A 19,193-nucleotide genomic window follows, 5' to 3' on the forward strand; every position below is an offset into this window, starting at 1 on the left:
TCTTTACGGTCATGTACACAAAGCCTCAAGTAATTAATACTCTTGCATAGCTTTCTCTATCTAAACACTGTATTGAGCTTGGTGTCGGAGGGGCCTTCCTCGCCACAACTCCCGAGGCCAGTTTACGTGTGTTTGCTGTGCAGGAAATCCTCGGCCCAGTCATCACTTGGACCGAGATCAATCTTCAGCCCATAGTAAGAACCTCATCCGAAGGTCCCATTGTTTTCACCTGAAATAGTTGATATGTTTTATTTGTTGGCTGATATAATTCTACCCGGATTAAAAATCAAACATGTTTGAGACAAAAATAGAAATCATTTCCAGAATTTGAACATAGGGCCTGTTCTGATATACGAAAAACAATTGAATTGAATTGAACTAAACTAAATTTAACTGATTGGGGTTGAACTGAACTAAACTGAATAGAGTTGAAATGAGTTGTTTATGAGAGAAGCAAATTAAATTAGGAATTAAATTGAACTGATTAGAGATGAACTGAATTAAATTAAACTGAAATTAAGCTGAGTAGAACAAACCCTAAGCATGTAACAACTAACAAAGTTGATTTTTTTTTTTTTTTTTAACATTCTAATAAAAAAGTTGACTACACCATTTAAAAAATTCTGACTACGGCCCTAATTAATAATAATGCTAACTACCACCAAATGGCCGGATACATTAATTATTGATGAATAGTAATGGAAATAAAACCTTGTTTTAAAGCCATCAACACTATATAATATGCTAGTTGAATAACACATACATATATCTGCTCCACGAACTTCACATTTCGGATCTTATATATCCCTCTTTCAGTACCCTTATTAATTCTCCTACTAACTCCTCTCTATTTCTCTTATTACTCTTCAATTATACAGCTACACTATATACTTTATTATATATCATGTCCACGTGAAAACTTATTACCAAAATTCATTCATCAACTACTCAACTTCTATATTTGATAATACAAATTTAGAATGAATAATAAGGTTTGCTTAACATGGCCTAATCACCCTTGGGAAGATATTGATTTACTCAAAGATGTTTTAAAGCACGCCGACAAACCAACCACCACCACCAACTGGCTGCCTGCTCCGCCGCCAGCGTTGGATAATACCGCCTCAACAGATGAACCAATATTCGTCAACTCATCGTCATCGTTGTCAACGTCGTCATCTGATCAAAGTAATAGTAATAGTGAGCAAGTTCCGGTGTACCAAAATCAAGTGTCTAAAGTTTATTCCGGGCCTACACTTGTTGATATTGAGAAAGCTCTTTCTATTACCACGGCTACTTCGCTTCGTAACCATCTATCACATTCCAGGTTCGATTTTCTGTTTTGCTAATTTACTCAAATGTGATATACCATTTTTGTGTGATTATTTATTTTATTTATTATATGTTTTTTACATGAGTTTAAGCAAAAAACAAGAAGAAAATATTGAAGGACGATAAACTAATGTTTGTTGTAGTAACAAGTAAATGGGCCCTGTGCACCCTGTCGCGCTGTACCTTGTGAATACTACATCAATATTTGTGCTGCACCTTGTGAATACTACATCAATATTTGTGTGTTTATTATATTATTACTTGAAGACAAACTAAACAAAATATGTTCATATAAATTTAGCAACTATGTCTATTTTTTCAATGAATTTTGTTTGAATAGGAGACTAATCATGAAAGTTAGGTATGTAAGAAAAAAAAAGATATACTTCACTGTTGACTTTAAAATTTATGTTTTTCAACATCTTAATATATATAAACTACTAAGTAAACGATTAAGTCAAATTGATTAAAAGAAAATAACATTTATTATATTGTCATGTAATGACGACGATCAATACACCTTACTTATCACCTAATAACAATATTAACAACCCCTAATTATCAGCTAATAACACCCTTGTTCAACGTCTTAGGTCCTTGGAAATTCAACCCGAACAACTAGCCTAGAGAACGTAACTTAGCTAGCCAAGCCACCACTAGGCAGCCATTTTCTCTAGCCACATTTCACTTAGAGTGCGCTAACCAAGAGCTTGACCATGACAATTACCATGTCACCAACAAAGAGTGTCCGTACTATATAGTAATTAATCAAATTATGGACTAGAGACCTCAAGTATAATAGTGAAGGCTAGTGCAAGTGTCGTGGTCGTGCTTGTGGTCTTGGGGATTCCACATTGCAGGACCCAGTGGCGGATCCAGGATTCCGGACTAAGGGTAGCACTAACCTACAAACTTCAAACTCAAACTAAATTTTATGAAAGTTATTTTTATCTAATCTATTTGAATATAAATGTCAAAAAAAAAAAAAAATTTATGGGAGAGAATCAAACCTCTGATCCCAAAGGCACTCAAAGGAAGCTTTATTTACCTACATGGCACCGCTAAAGCAAATTCAATTTTCATGAATGAAAAACATGCATTGTTTAATAATTATCAAGTATTTAGAAGGAAGGTTTTTTTATACACTTTTTTTTTCTTTTTTCCACGGGTAGCACGTGCACCCCGAGTTCCAATGTAGATCCGCCAGTGGCTAGACCATAGTTGGAATTATTAAGTATGTAGGATTTTGAGATCCACTATTTGTGTATGGGAAGAAATTAGGGGATCGAATCTCTGAATGTCACGGTCGTGTCTGTTAATGTAGTGTAAGGGCATAGGTTTATTTGAAGAGTTCTCTAAGTGTCTCTTTCTAAGGTGAAAGGCATTGAAGAGCTAGTTAGTCCTACTCTAGCAGCAACTAGATCAGATTTCCTAGGTTTATCTTGGATGACTCTCCATGTAAAGACATTTTAAAAAGACCCTTGGTGCAATCAAGTGTTACGATTTTCTTTACCACTCTATCTTTCATTATAAGTATAATGTGTGTGAGTGTATCAACGACTTTTCAAATTCTATGGCCCACAATTATGTGTAAAGGAGAAAGACTTAGTTATTTGGCTTTTTTTTAGAGAGAAACGAACTTGGTACCAATGTACTTGTGCTAAAAAAATGTACCATTACAATTATAGTTAATTAATTAGCTAATTAACTATAATTTTTTTTTTTTGACAATAACAATAATTAACTATAATGGAAGTTGTAAAATACTCTGATACATTTTATTTCAATTAGACACATTAATATAGCTAGATTTTCTAATGTATTTTTTAAACATCAATATCTTCACTTATCAATAAACAAATGTTATAAAAAAAATGATATTCGAAAAAATATATATTGAAACAATTTAGTATGGCCCACTTGACTATGTTTTTTCTCATTTATTAATCACGATATATAAAGTCAATGTAAGTAAATGATGTTAAAATAAAAAATATCAACTAAAAAGAAATAGAGAAGTACATACATTGTTGTGGTTTCCTATATTGTATAACCATGATGTTATTTGTATTAAAAAATATAGTCCCACTTTATTGTACGGTATGGAGATTTTTTTAAACAAAATACTCTGTAAAAAAATTAAAGAAAAGAGTATATTTTCTATATTATCATTTATTAGGAATAATGCAAGGAAAAGTCAGATTAGTCGATGTAACTAATGTTTTATTTCAATCACTGCACTCGTATTATTTCTAAATCCAAACAAAAAGTTAGAAGAAATTTAAAAAACAAGGGAGGGTAATATATAATTCATATGTCTTTATAAATTTATTTATTTGTAACATTCGGTTAATGCATCCCAACGGCCTTCTACTGGTATTAGTTAGCTCCCAACAACTATCAAATATATAGTGCCATTAACCCTCTGGTTGTGGTTTACCCTACATTTTTAAAAGAAAACGTTTTGTAGAATTTGTTACAGTGATCTAATTAATAACAAAATTTTGCCAATTTTATTATATGTATGCAGAATTTATTTTATAGATTGGACCACAGTTTATTGAACAACACGATGGAACATACAATTTAAAAATAGGTCCACAACTTTTGGTATTGATTCGGTATCAATTTACATTTATTTTCTTTCTTTCTCCAAATTTGTGGCAAATTCACTTCTGTTCTGTTTCGTTTTGATTAAAAGTTTCTCTCTCCTCACAAAGTGTAGAACTGTAGATACACAAACTAGAAATATATGAAAGTGGAAGTATAATTTAAGAACATCTATGACACACACCCCCTTTGTTTTATTTAGTGTACTTCTTGTATTTTTAGAAAAAAAATTAAAGCATATTAGTTCTCATAATCGAATGTTTTTTGGGATGATTTTCCTCATCATCCAAGAAAACATTAGTAATTAGGTTATTTGTGGGTCGTAAATTATTGAAATAAAAGTGTATCAGTTCTCATAATCGGATGTTTTCTTGGTGGTGAAATCTTTTTTTTTTTTTTAATCATTTTAGGGTGGCCTAGTATTTTACTTTTTTTTTCAGGGTGTTAATATCAATAAGGCCTTATTCACTTTACCTTTTTTTTTTTAGTAAACTGAAATTATTTTTGCTTATTTGAAATTATTTTTGTTAAACCTAAATTATTATTATTGAATAGAAATTAATTTTACTAAACTAAAATTATTTTTACTAATTTTTTGTTACATTTGTTCTTTAGATTATTGATTTACATTGAATTGAAATTATATTTACTGAACTAAATGAACTAAAATAATTTTTATTGAAATGAAATTATTTTTACTGAATACTATTTTTTAAGGTGAAGTGAACAGGGTCTAAGTGGGTTATTTGTGGGTGGTAAATTATAAAATTATCTTTTTATTATGCAAAATTTTTATATGTGGAAATATTGTAAGAAAACAATGAGATAAAACAAGTAGGGTTTGTTCAATAAGGAAAAGTTGCACACATAAGTATGACAGTATGAGGTAATTTTTTTTTTTTTTTTTTTTTTTTTTTTGAAACATGACAGTATGAGCCTATGAGGTAATTAAAGTAGGACAAAACATTTCCTATACAAATATTGAAACTGTACGGATTATCAACAAATCGGGAATAGGGCAGAGAGAATAAAAGCTTAAAAAGTCAACACATGTACGTAGGCCTAAAAACAAAATTGTTGTCAACTTGTCAGAAAACGCTGAAATTCACAATCGACATTCATTCTTTGACCAATTTCCGTCAATCGCCATAATTAGAAGTTGAACCTGCAATAATATACGAGTATTTGATTAGCACTAAACTACGAAGCATATCCTTTCCCAAAAAAAAAACAAAAGAGTATATATCAACATCGAAAATGAAAAATAAGTACTGTAGAATGTAGAAATTAACATCATATTTCCATCTATTATAAAGGATTATTGTTTTCTATTTTACGACTTCCTTTATTTGAATTCTTTGAGTTATGACTTTTTTTCTAAATAATAATAATAATAATAATAATAATAATTATTATTATTATTTAGGAATATTGATTTTATAATTGTACAAATTACTCCTTATAATCAATATCAATAATCTAATATATATATATATATATATATAAAGGGGAGTTTTTTCCCAAGTTTTTAGAGAGCCACGTAGGATTTTATTTTTTCAGCGTGCCATGTAGAATAATAAATTTTAGTGGTAGCCAATTAAATATGAGATTATTAATTTCTTTTTTTAGAATTAAATAATTTAAATGACACGTAAGCAAAATTGACGAATGAGATTTTTCAGTTTAAATTAATTAAATATAAAATATTATCTTTTGATATTAGGAATTTTATCTAACTACGTAACAAATTTTAGCACATAAATATATATATATATAATTTTTTTTTTAAAAATTCAAACAAACCGTGCATCGCACGAGATTTAGTTTATTTTATCTGTTTCTTTTATAATTCAATTTTTGTCATTCTACCACGTCTCTCCTTCTTCTTCTTCGGGGGTTTCGAAGCTGCTCTCTTTGTATACTTTGAAATCTCTCCTTTTCTCTCTCCACTTTATCTCTCATCGTTTTTCTTCGGAAAACTCTCCAATGGCGGGAGATTTTATATATATATATATATATATATATATATATATATATAGGATTTAATTTTCTTAGCGGCCATGTAAGATTATAAATTTTAGTTGTAGCCAATTAAATAAGAGATTATTAATTTCTTTTAGAATTAATTAATTCAAATGCCACGCAAGCAAAATTGGCAAATGATATTTTTAAGTTTAAATTAATTAAATATAAAATATTATCTTTTGATATTAGGAATTTTATCTAAATATGTAATAAATTTTAGCACATAAATAAAAAAATATATTTTTAAAAATTCAAACAAACTGTGCATCGCACGGGCTTCATCTAGTATAATACTAAAGCAGACACCAAGAATGACGTTTCACTTCTTAGTGCTGTTTTTTTCCCTCCAAAACTTTTTTTCTATGTTTTTTTTATTCACTTCCTAAAAACAAAAAAAATATTCATTTCTTTATATAATTGTGATTCACTTTTATAATTGTAATTCACTTCCTAAAAAAATATTCACATATTTTTCATATTTTTATTGTATAAAATATTATTCATCTTTTACTTTGTTTTAAGGTGTTCTACCTTTGATCTAATCTGGATTCGAAGCTCAATTCTGAGTATAAATTAAGATTCAAACCTTTTCAATTTTATTTAAAAATATGAGGATTATTTTTAGTAGATTTTGAAGTAACATTACAAGCATTATAATATTTTGTTAAACCTGTGCGTGACACGGGACTTAATCTAGTATAATATAATGTGGACCATGTAATGGATTATGAGAAACAAAAGTGACTACTTTACTATAAAATGAATAAAATAAAAGTAAAAGGAAAAAATAAAATATATTAAGACGGAAATTAAGTTAGTTAAAAAAAATATAAAACTAAGGTAGTACAAATTAAAGATATTAATAATGGAAATTTAACATTACCAAGCATATGTAAAGATAAACAAGATAGAGAAACAAAGACATCTTCTATTAAAGGATTGATGACGTGTGCATCATTAAATATTATTCAATCTTTGTTTTATTCAAAGACATCAATTAATGTCTTGTAATTCCCATTGTACTTTGTTTTATTGTTCTTTGTTTTATTTCAAGTTTCTTAATTCCCGTGTGATTTTAAAAATAGGAATGTAAAAAAGGGACGAAGGGAGTACTTTTTATCTTTACAATACATATTCTAGTAATTCCACCATTCTCCTTAATTACCGTTTTTTTTTTTAAAATAGGCACGAAATAATGGAACGGAGGGAGTAATTATTATGCGTTCTAACTCATTTAGGCCCCCTCAAAAATTTAAAAAAAAAAAAGTTTCATACTGTACAAAATTATAGATGAAGTAGCACTAAAGTTCTACTCCGTACTAGGTAGCTACATTTAATTCATTACTAAATTCAATATTTACTGCTGTTATTGATTACAATTGTAAAATTAATAGGAACTCTTTGTACGGATTATTAAAGAGAGTAAAAAGTCAACACATGTTCTCAAATTTGTTAGGTTTACGAAGCCACAAATTTACTGATTTGGGAAATTAAATTAGGCCCCGTTCACTTCACCTTATTTTCTGAACTGAATTATTTTTACTAAATTGAAATTATTTTGCTGAATTGAAATTATTTTTACTGAACTGAAATTAATTTTACTAAACTGAAATTATTTTTGCTAAACTGAAATTAATTGTACAGATTTTCTATTATATTTCTTCTTTAATTTTACTGATTTTTACTGAACCGAAATTATTTTTACTGAACTGAAATTATTTTTGCTAAACTGAACTTATTTTTACTGAATTGAAATTAATTTTACTAAACTGAAATTATTTTTACTTAATATTATTTTCTTAAGGTAAAGTAAACAGGGCCTTAGTATAACTTTTATTCAGTACCTATGTGACATGAGTACCAATTTAAAAATGAAAAAAAAAAATAATTAGTGAGTTGGACTCACAGTAAATCTAATACGGAGTATATCTGACAATAATAATCTAATGTCTGACAATAATATTCTAATATATGACATCAATATTCTAATACCTGATATTAATAATCTAATATTTGACATTTATAATCTAAAATCTGACATTAGATTATTAATGTCAGATATTAGAATAATAATGTCATATATTATAATATTATTGTCATATATTAAAATATTATTGCCGGATATATTAAACTTACGGTGAGTTTGGTCTCATACAAAAGCTTCTCTTTAAAAATAATCCTATAATATCGGGTATAAAGGCATCAAGTGTATCCAAACTTTCTAGAAATAAAATATTACCTTAACATGAAAGTGATCGCTAAATCCAAATTGCAATGGACATATGTTGACGTTAATATTACTCCCTCCGTCTTTTTATTACATGTCTGTATTTCTTTTTTTGGGTCATCAAAATTAAGTGCCTGTTTCTATTTATAGGTTGTACTTTTTTACAATATTATTCTCTTTTCGATGATTTGTCATCCTTTTTCTTTTTCTTTTTCTTTTTTGTACTTTAACATCAATTCTCAATACTTTCTCTCTCCTAATTCCCAAACACTTTTTCTTTCTCTCTATCTCTTTCTAACCCCACATGCATATTTATACTCCCAATTATTAGTTTTAAGGAATCTTTAACTTTCTTAATTCCCGTGCAAAATGAGAAATATGCATGTAATAAAAGGACGGAGGGAGTAGCTGTTATGGAGTGTTAATTATTCGGTTCTTTATTAATTGTAATTTATTTGGTATATCCTTATTATAAATTCATATTGATTATTGATACATAAATTATTTAGCGGTCGTCTAGTTGGATCCTTTGAAATGGGTTGAAATGGAATTAGAATCTATTCCATCTAGTTTTTTGTTTGGTTGAGATTTTAGTAACAGAAATTCATACACAAGGAGTTCTAACTCTCCTCCATACGCATGGAATCTCATACTCACCCATTCCCCTAAAATTCACAATCCATTCTATTAATGAAAGATAAAATTCATTCAAACAGTAAAACCAACTAACTTTGAACTAATATGGGTTTTAGAATCCATACCTGTCTAGTATGAAATTTCATACCAATTCATTCCAAGTTGATGAACTAAATTAAGATTGAGAAAATATTTGTTAATTTGCTAAAACATGCATGTCTTGTTGTCGTCATAATTAATATAAATGTTTCTTATGTAAATAAATTTTTTTGAGTGATTTTCAATGAAACTTATGAAAGTTGTAATTATACATCGTACCAAGTAAGCAACAAGATATGTAAAAGATATCTAATACAAGTACGTGTAAATGTTCTTATATATATATAAATAAATAAATAAATAAATAAAATCCTTGACCAATGCAAGGACGAAGAGTATCAAAATATGCATACTATGCCAACTTCCAATTAGTTGGTTACTAGGTTAGGTCCCGTGCTATACAGGGTAATTTTTAATAACTAATTTTTAAATTAACTATATTAAATATTCAACTTTAAATATTCAACTTTCATATGTTATATTCATATAAATCGAATAATGCTGTAAACACAACAAAAAAATGGTAAGAAAAATCAAACTAAGAATAATCAACCTGTATCGTTCTTGTCAAATATTATTGAAGTGCCCATAGTTAATTATACTACGTAGATTATTAATTGATTAAAATTTTAATCATAAATTATTTAAGTAAATAACAAAAGTATCATTTGTTGATTTGATATTCGCATTTCATTGTGAAAATTTGTAGCTTCTATTTCATATTAATTATATTCAATATATATGTAATAAACGTAGTATATAATATGTCTTTTCGAAATAAAACTCCATATTTCACAAATGTTTTTTTTTTTTGAAAGGATGCATCAAATCTTCTATTTTACTCCATAAATAATCATTATTATATATATGTAAAGATTTGTTTCTCAAATATAATTTTTTTTTTCAAAAAGAAAAAATTAAGGACAAACCAGGAGATGACACGTGTCATTGCTGACGTGTTTTTTAGTGTATATATATATATATATATATATATATATATATATATATATATATATATATATATATATATATATATATATATATATATATATATATATATATATATATATATTTCTTGATTTTGGGGAAGAGCTAATGAAAAAGTTGACTGGTGAAGAATTAAATATTCTACAATAAGTTAGTTCTATTTTTCTAACCATTCATATAAATTAACATGGTAGGACCAAAAAGCTTATTACAATGTGAAAAAGTTAACCATTAAAATAAACCATGTATTGAAGAGAAAAACAATAGAAAAATCTTTCCCCTTTTTCTTCTTAACTATGACGAGGACCTAACATCAAATATTGTCATGACTACCCTACATTAACATTGCGTGATCTAGCAACAACTTTGTTCATTAATATGAAATAGGAGTATATAATAACCATATGCAAGGTGAATTCTGATTTTTTTTTTTTTTTTTTTTTTTTCAAAGGAAAATGATGATGATAAAATTTTATTTCAGTTATTGAGTACCCCTTAAAAGCTATATTCAACTAAGCTAATAATTTATGAAATCTAATTCACAGTCCACAAAAAATATTTGAATTTAATATTTCCTTATTTGAAGAGGGAAATATTAACCAATGCAATTAATTAGCAACTTTATTATGTATGATGTATTAATTTTTACAAATTATTACGTATAGTTGGATAAAGTCTTTTTTTAATTTTGTGTTAGCAATAATTAACATGATATTGTCTAATTTTTGTGCAGTATTGTGTTAGAGAAAGAGTTGAGCAAAACTGAGAATAAATATACCTTAAAAATCAAAAGCACTAGCTCTGGAATGGCTGATGATGGTTACAAATGGAGAAAATATGGGCAAAAATTTATAAAGAATAGCCCTAATCCGAGGTAAATTACTCTCAGTCAATAATATACAATTTCATGATTTTTTATTTTTTATTTTTTTTATTTTTTTTTTAGTTTTTTTTACTACTATGTACGTGTTTATCTAAGTCTTAATCCATATTTTATTTTAAGTTACGTATGGAGATCAGCTAGATTAATTAGTTTATAAATAGCTTAGTGGTTAAGCCTTCAAAGCCCTCCTTCCACGTCTGTAAAAGAGATGGGATTGAACGGTATCATTCTCAACCTTAGCAAGAGATGAGATCCCCGAACTTATACTAAACGATTAATTTTCTATTGCAACAAGCTAGAAATATTAGTAAAAACTGCTTATTTATTTAGAAAAATCCCTTTTAAAATTAATAAATAAAATCAATGTATACAACTAGAGTGCTCTTATTGCTCATCTAACATTACGGCCACCGTTATTTGTTTTTCCAGAAATAATTTTAGGTTGCTCGTTAGCAAAACCTACTCATATCATGTGCTCCTTAGCTTCATTCGTTCCTCGTTGGCCCATCACTTGGTCCTTCGACTATTCTCCCTAAATCACTTATCCACTCTTTTATTGGTCCATGAAAGTTTTCCTTCCCTTAAACGTTAGAATTCATTATAATAAATACTTCATACAAGTGGTATAACTACTACCTCCATCTTATCTAAGCCTTTATTTTGATCAGCATTTTGTTAGGAAGGTGGGTTAAATGAATAAAAATAATGTGCATTTGATATTTGTTTGGAAATAAAAAAATCAAGCCGCGGAAAAGAGACATTGAGTTAATTTTATAATAAATGAGAATTGACATGAGATATATTCCTCCTTTTCCCAATTATTTCCTCTTAGGAGCAAACTTTAATGGATAAATGGAATACACTAAATACATATAATGAACTATTCTACATTACAAAACAGTGTCAAATAATATAAACTACATTTAACATAGCCACGTTTTCATTCTTTACTCGAATTGATTTTAAGATGGAAACTTGATCTACATAAATATGTAGTAACATAAATCTTCTTCTCATTGAGGGAAGAAACATTTTACCAATTTTCACTGAAATTTAACACTCTTTGCCAACAGGCAAATGGGACCCTCATCCATGTTAAATGAAAGATGAACATAATGTATGCTGCATGGATAGACTTAGGACACGAAGTGTTATGTACATCAAGTTATATAAGTTGACAAGAAACCATCAAAGAAATAATGGAGAAGTGGGGGAGGAGGAAGTCCAAGCTAAGAAGCTATATTAATTGTCATAAATAAGGCCATTTTATTATTATTGTCCTTTATGCGCTAGTAAAACTCTACTTGAAGTCGACTGAATATATAATAAGCTGTTCATACTTGAAGTTCCTCACCTTTTTGTGCTTTCATTGTGGTTGATTAGATGGATGGATCAGGTTTACTACCAACCATACTAATAAGCAATAATGGATAGGGTCTAAATTGGACAAAAGTGACGATTCTTAATGGTACTAGATAGTGTATGTATTATAGTTGGTATTAGTTAATAACGACAAGCTCTAAACTCTAACTAGTACTACTAATTAAAGAAGTGTAATGGTTTAATTAGTTGAATTCCAAATAAGCAATTTTTAATTCCAAGATTACCAACGACGTTAACGCACTAATTTGTTTGCCTTCCTTTTCCTCCAAGGCTTAATTTATTGATTTAGGTAATCTCTAAATCCATGTGATAGTTTCTTGTGTTTTAAAGTATATACCAGTTTTAGGTTTGGCCGTTTGGGTAATGCCCCAGTTTATTATTACATACACTTTATTTTTCTTTCTCAATAATCATCTATAAATATATTTAAATTTATAACATCAGCAAAAAAAATTATCCAATTTAGGGGGTGTTTGGTATATTAATTTTAGATGTAGGAAACGGATTCAATTAAGTATTTTTATTTCTAGTTGTTTGGTATAGGTTAAAAGTAACAAATACCGTTTCCTAAGGGTAACAAAATCCCCCAATTTGTTACCCTTGACAAACTAGTGGAAACAGAATACGTTTCCTTACTCAATCACAATCTACTCAAATTGTTTCCATTCCACTAGGATACCAAACATAGTGAAGGTAACGTTTATCATTACCCTTTTCCCTACCTATTTGAATCCTTTCCGTTTCATTTACAATATTAATACCAAACACTCCCTTAGAGTGATGAATACTCCTTTACCGCTTCTTTGACATTCCATTCAAGATCATGTACAGATTGAAAGGATGTGATTAATGGAAAACTCTTGGTGCATATGCCTATGTATTAGACAGGCAAACAGGATGACATTTTTGTATATAATGGGAATTTAAGGGTGGAAAATATGATGACAAAAAGCCAAAAAGCACCACTACATGCATAATAAAAATATGTAACTTTGTAATACTCGTACACATATATCAGCACTGACTCCCAAAAAAGTTGGTTCACCCTGATTCACAGTGATGTTCCAACTAAAATCAAAATTTGATGAACTCAACCTTTTTAGTTCAATAATTGAATCAAGTTGTTGACAAAATTTCATAATAATTTTTCTGAAATATCGAGTGATGGTACTAAGGTCCAAATTTTATTAACATAGTTGTGTCCTAGTCCTCCACGTACCAAAAGCAGTGTTAGTGTTTAATGTATGGTTTTGTTTAAAATGCAGAAGCTACTACAAGTGCACAAATCCAAGATGTGGGGCAAAGAAGCAAGTAGAGAAGTCTATAGATGAACCAGACACTCTTATTATCACATACGAAGGTCTTCACCTTCATTTTGCATACCCATACTTTAGCAACACTCAAATTGAACAAGCATATCCTCCTTTAAAGAAGGCTAAGAAAACATTATTAGATGTTCATCAACAAGACATAAAGAATGAAGAAGTTGTGCATGAAGCAAATGGAGAAACAAAGAATCCACATCAAAGTTCTAAAAGTCATTCACAACAAACGATTGGGCGATCTCAAGGTTTGCTTGAAGATGTGGTGCCTCTACAAGTACGAAACCCGTCGAATGGAAGCATGTTTGATGTTCCTTCTTCTTGTTCAAGTTTTTATCCTTCGGCGGTTGCCTCATCCGCTTCTCTTACCTCACCTCCTTATTTTCCATTGCTTTAGGGAGTTTGTCAATTGAAGTTTTGCGCTTAATTTAAGTACTCCATTGGTATCTAAATAATAGTCCGATATAACCTTTTTTATATTTAGTTACAAACAATTCATAATTGAGTAGAGCCACGAATGAACTTTAAAGGATTAGGTTTTTCATACACACCTTTAATACAATTATACAAGGAGTTTACAATGTTAGTGCGCGCTATGAAATGTGGCTTAAAATTCCTATTCTCTTTAAAAAAAAATTACATATTTTGTTAAAAATTATTAAATTATGATAAGATATTGTATATATGTAAATAATTTATTTATTTTTTTTTAAAAAAATTTTATGCGTGGTTAAGCTTTACTCTCTTAACCTATACAAGTACTTAATTAGAGAGTGAGTGGTGGTACAACATTCATGACGACCGGCTAACTAGTACACAAAGGGGGTTTGATCATTTCCTTCGTGGATACATGATTTTAGATGATAGAGGCTTGTCCTTTGCACTTCTTTGACATGTGCAACAAATCATAACTTTTTACTCTCTCCGTCTCTTATTTACATATCTTTAAAACCTGTTTTGGGTGTTTTTGTCCCTCGGAAGAGTTACGACTCGAAGACTGGTCCAACTACGCCTGTACCTGCAAAACAACAGAGACTCCGGTTGGTTGGAGCTCCGCCTCTGACGATCAAGTTAGAACTCGTAGGAGAATGAAAAAGATGCGGAAAGTAAAGTGGGATCCTCTCGGATTCCGAGATCAGGTGTTTTCTCTGATGTGAGAGAATATAGGGTAGGTGTAATAAATGATTGAATGTCTCCCAAAAATGGGGAGATATCTCCCTATTTATAGGGTCATTGGGAAATGTACCCTCTCTTAGGTCATTCTAACCTAGATTTGGTGGGCTGCGTCGTTTTACAACGTTCTAGGGAATTGGGCCTTGAAGGCCGCAATTCCAGAAGATATCAGAGGCTGACACGGGTCAGCTGGTAATTGGCCCAAGTGGACCTATCCAGGCTTGACATGTGGCCCTCTCTGATTAGTCCACATAAATAGGGTATTTTTACCCAAAACATTTGCCCCTCACAGATAGCACGTGGCGGGCCACATGGTGCCTGTGACACGCGGTATTCCAGGAGTGGTGAACAGTAAAAGGACTGTTCACCTTCTAAGGTGTGACGGAGATGCCCCCGTTTTACCCCTCTATAGATAGAGTTTTACCTCCCTCTTTTCCCCTCACTTTACTCAAATCACTTTTGCTTCTTAGAGAGAGAAAGAGAGAATTCTAGAGAGAGAGACTCTGCCCCCGACTATAGCGAGTTTCAAGTTTTCGTCTGCGTTTTTTAGGAACACATCCGGTCACCGTTTGTAGCAGTTTTCAGATTTTCCAGAGTTAAGCTAAAGGGAACCGTCTTTACTTTCTTCAAGCTTTTATACTTTCCCGTTTGTGTACTTAGACTTCCAATATAAAAATGGACTCTCCATCGACACACACGGCACCGCCTAGGTCTTTCAATCGGTCTCCAGGTACGGCTGAATCTAGAACCGGGGTGCCTTTTCTAGACATTCGGACCTGCTTTGCTCATCTCCGAACCCCTCCGTCTCTGTGTCTATGCAGGACACCATGGCCAGAGTCAAACAGACGGCTATCAAGCCTAGGAAGCGGCACGCTCGGGAAGTGCCTGATGATGAAATTATTCCGGATGAGGAATATGAAGGTTCGGAGGAGCAGGCAGAGTCTTCTCCGGGTGGCACCCCTTCAACCCCTAGTGACTCAATCCTGGGGGAGTCAGGCGGTGAGGACGCTGCCTCTTCCCAAGGCTCTGATGAAGAGGAGTCTGGCGGAGAGGAAGCCGCTGAACGATCTGGATCAGAAGCATCGGACTCTGATTAAGGAGATATTGCAGCTGACTACCAGCAACCGGTTAGGGGGCCAGTCCTGCCAAATCCCTTAAAGACTAGGATGCTTCCTAGAGATCTTGCTACCATGAGGGGTAGCTTCCGAGCATTTGCGGATGCTCATCCGGTTGGGGAAGGCTGGAGAATAGAAGTTTCGCATGCTGAGGTGACGACTGCCTGGGAGGACAACATTGAAAACGCCGACAACTATTTCGCCTGTTATGAAGTCGTGATTAGAGCCGGCCTTCGTTTTCCCCTCCACAGGGGTATTAAGAAAATTTTGAAGGGGTATGATTTAGGAGTATGGCAACTTACCCCAAATTCATGGATTAATATACTTAGTTATATCGCCGCCTGCGAATTTCAAGATATAGAGCCAAGTTTTGCGGCCTTTGCTCATATGTACTACATGAGCCGGGCACCAAGCGGGTATGAGGCATGGTACACACTAACCACCCATCCGCAATACCTGATCTCCTTGGACAAACCATCCAAGTGGATCGGCTGGAAGGAGAAGTTTTACATGATCTCCTCGCCCAAATTAGGACACAACCGGTTCCTACGCCGGTACAATAAGGATCCGGCTTTACTCAGGAAGAAATGCGCCCTCCCCCGCATTCCGTATAGGGCTTACGAAAAGTAATAGAGCCCGGGTCCTTTAAGACTACGACTGAGCCCCTGGAGGATGGGATCCATATAATTGTTCCAAAGAAGTGGATACCCCATTTGGATTTTTTGAAGGACGAGGCCTTTCTTTCCGCCTGTGGGCTTAGCACCATGTTCTCACTGGTTAGATTTACTATAAATCCGGCAATTTGCTGTTTATATTAATGTCTTAATTGTTTTATTGATCTATTTAACCAACTGTTTCCTTTCTTTCTTGCAGAAGACACACGGAACATGGTTGACCAAAACAAAACTCCTGCAAAGCCGGCTGCTCAGTTGAATAAAGAGCAGCTGCTAGAGAAGAGAGCCGCCTTAGAGGCCAAGGAGGCTAAGAAGAATGGGGTAAGACCGCTTGCCATGCTTTCTAGATTTTTTGCATTAACTTAATTATTTACCGACTGTACCCCTTTCTCTAAATTTGGGAATTCGCCGGCTGTAATCTTGCTTTTCATTTGCAGAGTGGGAACAAATCAATTCCCTGCTCCATTACAAAGATGTTCAAGCGGCCGGGGGATGAGCTAAACAAAACCCCGGCTAAGACGGCAAGGAAGAATCCTCCTCACTCCACCTCTTCAGCCAACCCAGATCGACCCACAACCGGGGGCAAACGCCCGGCTGTGTTGAAAGCTTTGAGCGAAAGCTCAGAGCGAGCTGCTGGGAAACAGCCGGATGCCTCTACGACATCGAAAAAAAGGCGAGCCACTCAATGTTGCAGCCGGCATTGCAACGACTAAAGGGGTAAAGTCCTCCCAGCTTCGCACTCAAGGTAAGACACGAATCGAACTCCCTTGGCCGCTTAATTTCATGTGAGTCAAGACTCGGGTCAGCTTTGGAGGTTCGATGAGCAGCCGACATGAGTCGGGTGCCGCCTGTGCTGCTTTCTCACCAAGTACTTCTTTTGGTGCAGATGCTCCCTCGGGGCCGCCTGACATCCAAGCGTTTGCCAAGAGGATGGTGAGGTCTCTGACCATGTCAAAGAAAAATTCTGTGCCTGATGTGCAGGCGGTGGATTTTGACAGAATCCAAGGCCTGCTGGTTGAGGTAACTTAGTATTTACTTAGTACTTCATTCTTTTTCCTTTAATATATTCAAGTGTTTTCCTAACCGCCTAACCCCTTTTCAGGCGATGCTGAGAGTAGACGGGATGAGGGTCCCCTTCAGTCGAAAGCAGAAAGAGGTAAATGATACTAAACAGAGGGCCACCCAAGCTCTCAACTCTGCTGAATACAGTAAAATAATGTGTGATGTTGAAATTAAAACAGTTTAGTTGTAACAGGAGGAGCTGATTAAAAACCTGACATCTGCAAATGACGCCGCCAACAACCGGGTGTCCAAGCTTGAGCTGGAGCTTAAAAATGCCCAATCAGACCTCAAGGCATTGGAGGGGGCTGATCAGGAAAATTCCAAGCTAAGGGAAGATGTAGCCGGCTGGGGGTTAAGCTCGTTCAGCCGAAGAACCAGCACCAAGAAGAGATTGCAAAGGAGCAAAGCCGGCTGGTTGCTGAGAATGAGTGGGACACTGAAGCCCGTCTGAGGATTGCCTGGGGACTGCTCCACCCAACCATTGAGTTTGAGGTCTTCAAGCTGAGATATGATTACGCCACTGAGGTGTATGATGCTCAAGTGTTGAATGAGCAAGCTCTGCCTCCATTTAAGGCATGAGCCTTAGAGCAAGGCTTTGAGGTTTCAGATGATGAGGAGGAGTCGACTGCGGATCAGGCTGATCAAGTCCAGACTGATCAAGTCTAGGGTGAGCAAGTCCTAGCTGGGCAAAACGAAGCGAACCTCTCAGCCGGCCAGGACCAACCGAAGCAGACTTAACAGCCCTAGTTTAGCCTCCCCTGTATTTTCTGCAACAGTATGCTATCTTATTCTCTCCGACCTATGAGCTGAGTATGTTTATTTTTTACCGACTAAGGAGTTGGGTAACAATTTTTATTTCTTTTCTTCCGGATGTCTATTTGGTTAACAATATTACCCGACCTTAACCGATTTTGAATGAAATTTGCCGACTGGGTCGGTTTGATGAATTTGTTTCAATTTTTGCACTTAAATTTTGCAATTTTTGCCTATCATTTTTCAAGCATGCGGCAGTCAGTATACCGGCTACTCTTGCCCCTGGCGGCTGTGTGGTTGGTTTCAGTACTTCTTTGATTGATTGACTTGGGAACTTTTGATACTTTAAGGAGTATGAGATGTTCCTAAGTCAATCAATCACAGTAGTGATTGCCCTAAACCAAGTACACAGCCGTCCACAAAACCAGTAAGTAGCCGTTTGCCCAACCGGAGAGTTAGCTGTACCATAGCCCTTCACCTCCGTCTGGGTTATTCGTAATCCAGTTAAACTGTCTTTTGACAAGACAGAAGATAAATTGCCGCCTGGCACTTGATGAGGCAGGAGACAAATGGTCCACCTGACAAATGGCCCCCAGACAGCTTTAAGGCCGTATGGGGTACCTGCAATCCATTGCACTTTATTCGTTTGCCCCATTGGATGGACTTAGTACAATTTCGCGAATAATTTAAATCAGAACTTCAGTTATAGCCGGCTGATGTCATTGGACATCCGACTTTTAAGCTAATCATTCTTTAGACTATTTTAGTCAGACGGCTATGAGTTGATCAATTAGGTCGTTCAATCTTTACCGTCCGCATGGATACGTAGAGCACTTGGTTACCCTGTTGGGAGATACTCTCTGCGACGATTCCACCCGGATGGGCGTCACCGGACGCCTTACTCATGTTGGA

The 19,193-nt window shown here is 33.4% G+C and overlaps 1 protein-coding gene across 1 annotated transcript; it reads left to right on the forward strand.

Annotated features, from left to right (window-relative positions):
* The first annotated feature begins 842 nt into the window (after window positions 1-842).
* LOC145568795 (putative WRKY transcription factor 49) lies at window positions 843-13,957 on the forward strand. The gene is made up of 3 exons (XM_081628193.1): window positions 843-1,327; window positions 10,650-10,790; window positions 13,448-13,957. The coding sequence occupies exons 1-3, from the start codon at window positions 981-983 to the stop codon at window positions 13,899-13,901; spliced, it is 942 nt and encodes a 313-aa protein (XP_081484319.1). The 5' UTR covers window positions 843-980; the 3' UTR covers window positions 13,902-13,957.
* The last annotated feature ends 5,236 nt before the right edge of the window (window positions 13,958-19,193 follow it).

The sequence above is a fragment of the Chenopodium album genome, chromosome 11, assembly GCF_948465745.1.
Source record: "Chenopodium album chromosome 11, dcCheAlbu1.1, whole genome shotgun sequence".
In the NCBI taxonomy this organism is placed as follows: Eukaryota; Viridiplantae; Streptophyta; class Magnoliopsida; order Caryophyllales; family Amaranthaceae; genus Chenopodium; species Chenopodium album.